This window comes from Alexandromys fortis, unplaced genomic scaffold (assembly GCF_014885135.2).
Source record: "Alexandromys fortis isolate MF-2015 unplaced genomic scaffold, M_Fortis_MF-2015_v1.1 scaffold_94, whole genome shotgun sequence".
Taxonomy (NCBI): domain Eukaryota; kingdom Metazoa; phylum Chordata; class Mammalia; order Rodentia; family Cricetidae; genus Alexandromys; species Alexandromys fortis.
In genome coordinates this window covers 864,042-870,802 of record NW_026067979.1, presented here as the reverse complement: position 1 = coordinate 870,802, position 6,761 = coordinate 864,042, and the positions used below count along the sequence as shown (strand labels likewise).

General features: G+C 44.9%; 1 protein-coding gene across 2 annotated transcripts in view; it reads right to left on the bottom strand.

The window, feature by feature from the left end:
* Positions 1–6,761, bottom strand: part of Spire1 (spire type actin nucleation factor 1) — a 120,791-nt gene continuing 114,030 nt past the window's right edge. For both annotated transcript variants that reach the window (XM_050157892.1, XM_050157893.1), the window contains 5 exons: positions 5,944–6,081; positions 5,333–5,403; positions 5,053–5,080; positions 4,828–4,964; positions 1–1,666 (listed from right to left, as the gene is read on the bottom strand). In XM_050157892.1, the coding sequence (XP_050013849.1) occupies positions 1,408–1,666; positions 4,828–4,964; positions 5,053–5,080; positions 5,333–5,403; positions 5,944–6,081 (633 nt within the window). In that variant the 3' untranslated portion in view covers positions 1–1,407. The remainder of the gene's footprint in view (positions 1,667–4,827; positions 4,965–5,052; positions 5,081–5,332; positions 5,404–5,943; positions 6,082–6,761) is intronic.

Sequence of the window (6,761 nt, the reverse complement as noted above, 5' to 3'; positions counted from 1 at the left end):
TGACTTTAGACAACTGGTAAAGTTTATTTCGTCAGTTTTAAGTAATTTAAAGCCATTTACTAAACTATAAATTTCAATGCATTAGAAATGACTACGGGAGCATTTCTGAGGTGTCGCTGTCAATTTAATGTAGAAATGTTATTTTACCTTGATGTTGGTATGAAATGCAATTTGTCATGCCCTTTATTAAATGGAGCTGCCATCGGTGGTGACTATGAGAGCGTTTTTAATATCTTTCAGGAATTACTGTGCATGTGCCTCAACTGATTTTCCAAATGTTAGTGCCAATCTGATTGCCTGGCTATTTCTAAGCATATGGGAATGAGGACAGACAATGGTGTGAGTCACAGGAACCCACACTACCTGCCAACGGCCCTTGCTCAGACGCTCAGGAGCATTCACAAGACAACTAGTGCAAAAGCATCCAAAAATTATGCATGGCAGCAGGTTCATTTTCTTGAAGTTTTAAAGAGTCAGGATTTTTCTTTTAAAATTCATTTATAAAAATAATCTTCAGTTTGAGTCTCAGGTACCAAACTGTGGTTAATTGAGTCATGATGGCCACGCTATAAAGTTATGGAAAATGCTGCTGAAACCGTCTGAGCTGCGGCTCCTTTCTGTGGCACCCTCTGCAGCCACACCTGTCACAGTCCACCAACACACTAAGCTGCTTGACAAAATTTTAGTCTTCTTTTTTCCTCAAACGTCCACAAAATTTTAATTCTTAAATGTGTATTATAAAACTATTCAGAACCTAATACATTCACAACAGGGAATGGAGGCCTGTTAGCAGCTCGGGAGACACTGAGGCATGATAGCTGGGCAGACCCAGCAACTCACAGAAGTGGCCACCTGTACGGCTCACTTGGATGTTCTGCGCTGGATGCAGCCAGAGCCCCAATGGAGGAGAGTATCAGCAAGGCCTTCTAGGTTTGTGCTGTGAGAGAACAGCCACCTTGGCCCACCCCAGGGAGCCGGAGTGTGGCAGGGCTTTGGACCATTATGTACATGGATAGGAACACTGTCAAGTGGAATGCCAATATGACTTACTGCTTAGAACTGTGCTAACATCAACACTCTGTCAGACCGACTTCACACACAAGAAGCTTTTTGCCTTAGTCAGGAAATTATCTGAAGAACATCGAGGAACTGAACTAAGGAAGTGTCTGGCTTCCCTATTCACACACACAATCAAGTTTTAGGCTTTCTGAGTGCAAATGAACAACTGGCTGACCTGCCTCGTACCATCAACCGATATGAACACAGCCTTGCGTCTGTGCCACAAGGTGCAGCACAAGCCTGACCTGTTGCGGATGGAGCCTGCTAAGGAAAACCCCTGGGAAGAGTCCTGCAGCATGGCTGCACCGAGGCTGCCCTGGACACAAACGCAAAGGGAAGGCACAGGGCTCAGATCTCATTGATAGTCCTTTCGGAGGGGCAGTACTCCGAGGGGCCCGCTGAGGACATGTAGAAAGACTGTGTCTTCCTTTTCAACCGGGCTCTTTTGTTGGCCAACACCAGGCTGCGCCGGCTTGAGCTGATGATTTCGGAGATGAATTTTTTGCAGTCTACACACACCTCCATTGTACTCCAATCCTCCATCAATTCTTTGGGAAACTGGAGTTCTTCATCTGATTTGTCCACCGACCTCGATTTTGAGGAAAACCTGTGGGAGAAAACTAAAAATATTTACCATTCTTTCTTTCTTTTTTTTTTTTTTTTTGGTTTTTCGAGACAGGGTTTCTCTGTAGCTTTGGTGCCTGTCCGGGAACTAGCTCTTGTAGACCAGGCTGGCCTCGAACTCCCAGAGATCCGCCTGCCCCTGCCTCCCAGTGCTGGGATTAAAGGCATGCGCCACCACCGCCCAGCTTCATATTTACCATTCTTAATAGTTCAACTGCAATATTAAGAATAGGTAAGAGAGCCAGGCAGTGGTGGCACACACCTTTAATCTCAGCCTCAGGAGGGCAGAGGCAGGCATCTCTGAGTTCAAGGTCAGCCTGGTCTGCAGAGTGAGTTCCTGAACAGCCAGGGCTATATAGTGAGTCCCTGTCTCAAGAAAAAGAAAGAAGGAAAAGAAGGAAGGAGGAAGAAAAGGAGGGAAGAGGAGGAGGAAAAAGAAGGAAGACAAAGAAAGAAGAAATAATGATAATAACAGCAATGGCAATAATAATACTGTGGGGTGGGTGGAGCTGGAGTGATGGCTCAGGGGTTAAGAGCACTGGTTGTTCTACTGGAAGACCTCAACCTAATTCCTAGAACCCATATGAAACTCTAGATGGATGGGATCTGAAGCCCTCTTCTGGGCTCCACAGGTACCAGGCTCACAAGTGGCTGACAGACTTACACGCAAGAAAAACACCCATATGCATAAAATAATAAAGTACTTAAAAAACAATAGAAGCAATACTGGAGCTGGAAGACAGGTGGCTCAGCAAGTAAAACCTCGTGCCCTGCAAAGATGAAGATAGGAATGTTGATACCCAGCACCCATGTAAAAGCCACATGGGCATGGGGGTTTGCCTGTAACCCTAGTACTCAGGAGGCAGAGTAAAAAGACCCTGCAGCAAGTGGTCAGAGGGAGTTCCAAGTTCAGAACCAGTCTCAACATATGAGATGGAAAGGGAAGTCAGCTTTTGGCCTTTAAATGTACACTGTGTACCCACAAACACGCAAACACATACATAAATGCTCAAAACCAAAACAAAGCCAACAGCAAAATCCAATACTCTGACTTAGCTGCTCAATAGTTGAATACTTGCCCAGCATGTGAAGGCCCTGGTTCAACCCCAGTAACACAACAAACAAATAAGAAACAAAGAGAATGAGATCACTGAAAATTCTCTTCTCTTGTAGAATTTTAGGAAAATAGGGTGTCCAGATATTTTCTTGATTACTGCACATCATGGACTATGTTTTTTTCTTTTTTCTTTTTCTTGAACTTCCAAGGCAAAGTTTCTCTATTTAACAGTCCTGGCTGTCCTGGAACCTGCTCTGTAGACCAGGCTGGCCTTGAACTCACAGAGATCCACCTGCCTCTGCTTCCCAAGTGCTGGGGTTTAAAGGAGTGTGCCACCACTGCCTAGCATGGATTACCGTTTTAAACATCTAAATGAAATACAAATATGTGTTGCTAACATTCTACTGAACTATTCTATTGATTCATAGTCTTTTTCCAAGGTCCAGTGTTCTACATCACTACCAATCAACTTTAGTGGATGGCAGATAGTAATAGGTCAGACTACCGAAGCAGAAGTAATTTATGAGTCTGATCCTGAAAAAACACCTCACCACTCTTCTTTTGTTATCCTCTTTTGTTCCTATGCTCACGCATCCCCAACAATTCTGTTTGAGTGCTTGGCTAGGTGGGGCCAGGGAGCTCAATTATAACCATAATGCTTCCAAGACTGTTTGCAGTAATTGCAGATTATCTAATTCAGCTACTATGTCAACTAACTACTTTCCAAAGGGGAAAGCGAAAGGAAGACACGGTGGGTACAAATGCCCTGGTCAACTGATGGCTGTCCTGGGCTTGTCCTTGGCCCTTCAGTACTTCCCATGGTCAACCATCCAAGTCCAGGAGAGCAGGGCTCAGGGCTTCATGGGCCCAGGTTAAGTATTATGCACACGGCTTTCTAACCTCACAGTCCAGAGCCAAGGATCTCTTGACCCTGCCAGCATGTGGCCTGGGGGGACCTTCCCTTTCTGTTAAGGACAATAGTGGCCTACCCTGTACTGAATGGTTTGAGGCTCAATTCTTGGCATAAAGCTTTCTCTGCCTTTACAATAATAAACAAGTCACAGCTATAGCAGATGTTATAAACACAAGTGTCAATGAATTTTATTTTAAACTAGGTAAGGAGGAAAGGAAGACAAGACCGAAAAACAAGGACAATGTGTTTTGTAGTTGTTTTTGTAGATAGCATCTCACTATGCAGCTGCGGATGAAATGGAATTTATTTTTTTTGATTTATTTTTATTTTATGTGTATGAGTATTTTGCCTACATGTACGCGTGTAGTGCCTGTACAGTCTAGAACAGAGCACCAGAACCCCAAGACCTGGAATTGCAGTCGTAAGGCCTTATGTGGGTGCTGGGCACTGAACTCACGTTCTCTGCAAGAGTGGTAAGTGCTCTTGGTTACTGACCCACCTCTCCAACCCCAATGACTTTCTAATCTGGATCACAGGCATGGCCCACATAGCCTAAAAGTCAATTTTAAAGATGATCTTTTAAAGGCATAAAAGTTATTTTGAAATATAATTAAACAAAACTGTGCTAAAATATCTCCCCCATCCCAAGACAGGGTTTATGTGTGTAACAGTTCTGGCTGTTCTGGAACTCACTCTATAGACCAGGCTGACCTCATACTCACAGAGATCCGCCTGCCTCTGTCTCCCAAGTACTGGGTTAAATGTGTGCACTACCACTGCCTGGCGTTACAATATCTTTTAAGTAACTAGGTATTATCAACCGAAAAGTACCCTTGGAGGAACTTTGGAGATTTGTGCAAGACTGAAATTGTATTAAAACCAAAGAACCAAGCTGGGTAGTGGTGGCACACACCTTTAATCCCAGCACTCGGGAGGCAGAGGCAGGCGGATCTCTATGAGTTTGAAACCAGCCTGGTCTACAAATTCAAGGATAGGCTCTAAAATCTACAGAGAAACCCTGTTTTGAAAAACCAAAACCCAAAACACAACCCCTCCCCCAAAACCAAAGAACCAGCAACATGCCCTGAGCCAAACCCTAGTCCTGTCATAATCACCCCAACCCTATGTGCTATTTATTCAGAGGACGCTCTTGAAGCTCCTGACCCCTGCTCACCTGGCAATACTCCGAAGTGGCCTATGGTGACCAGTGGAGGGTTTTTCTGACCTCGTACAACTTTCCCCCCTTTGCAAGGCAGAAGGTCCCAACGAGAAGATAGGTAGAGTGGAATATGGCTTGGAGGGCAGCCGCATCTGTTATCCCAAACAAAAGTGAGAATGAGCTCCAGGATGGGCACGGGGAGCAAACAGATGCACTGGAAATTCCAGGAGTTAAGCTTACCTTTTTGCAACACTGTGAGCACACGGGCCTGTGTACAAAACAAGAAGTGTTACTTGGTGGACACAATGGGTGTAGGCAAAGCCAGAGCTTTTCCCCAGGTTCGACAATAGTTCAACCCACTCTTGAAGAAACTGCAGTGCCAAGTGATAAGGCAGGTACAGAATAAAGCCACAGAATGGGTTCTATCTAATGCCACTCTCAAGTGGGATAAACGATGGAACAAAAGAATAACTGGCATTTCTGTGTGTCTGTTGGAACTCTACAGTGATAAAAGCCTTACCTCTTACAGAACTGACAGGTGTAAGACCACGTGAAGAAGGAAAACCTCCGGGTTCGGCAACAGAAGCAGAGCTAAAAAATACAAAGTTAAAAGGAGAAGAGAATGGGGTCAACCCTTCCTGGCTCCCGTGGTGGATCTGCTTCCCACTCATCTGGGGGAGATCTCAGGTATGTTTGCAGACAAGAGGACAAGAACCCAGAAACCTAGCTTTTATGCTTGGCTGTGACACATAAGCCGGTTTTATGTTTAATGACAGTTCTTTGAAAATAACAAAAACTCAGTGCTCAAGCATCTCATGGTTATGGGATCAATTCTGAGGGAAGGCACTCCTCTCTCAGACATGCTTTCTTTACTGATCCTTTAAAAGTGCAACCCAAGTACACATGGCTTTAGGAAGCCATATATTATCTCTTAGGGTGGTTTTTAAACCTTCTATTACTTTTGCCAAGGGAGAAACAAAAAACTCCTCTTTGAATGAGAAAGAACAGGGAATAGCCTAGAATATAAATACCTGACCTCCTAAGACCCCTGAAGCTGTACCACCTGCCTAGCACTCAGGCCTCATAAGAGACCATACCTTGTACAGTTCAATCAACTTTAAACCGGTCTACCTTTCCTTTTTTCAGGGCAGTGTAGACATCCTTATACTGTTGGTACTTTTCCAGCTCCGCTTTCACCAGGACCTGACGGATGTGCATCACTTCCTCCACGGTGAGAGCGAGGCACTCCACTGGGTAGCAGAATTCCTCCTGAAATTCAAAGGCCTTGTGAGTGAGGAGCACCCGCCCTGCTCTAGAACTACAGTGCTCCCCTGAGATCAGACACCAGGTTAGTAGCTTCAGAGGACAGGAGTCCCATGATCACTGGGACAGAGCTGGCTCCCTCTGGGGACCACATCACTCCTAAGTGCACCATAGAAAACAGGACCATGACCGAGTGAAATGTTGCAGCCTAATGCAATTTCCAATAAACCAAAGTTCCTCACATTTGGTCAGGTATCTCTGGTTAATCGAATCAAGCCTTGTGTCACAGATGATTCTGCAAATGTGTTCTGAACTACATGCTCCTGGAAATGTACAAGTTTGGTCCTGTTTTCCAAACTGGCTTGTGGTACCCAGAACAGCCAAGTGAAGGTGGTTAGTACTTTATACAGATAAGCATTGCTGAGTGATCAGTTACATCAGCACACTCTCAAAACTCCCTAAAGCTTTGAGTGGAACCGCAGCAGGAAGTGGGAGCATGGGCAGCTTATTGCCGAGGCCCATCGCTCCAGCCACCCCAGGTCTTTTCACCGGCTGCTGAATGCACAGTCAGCACAGATGGAGACGGAGCCTTTCATGATAAATATTTATGTTGGCTTCTTATGTTAATGGCCTCCTTACAAACAGCTGTGAAAAATGTTGATGTAACTGATCCACTGAATAAGAGC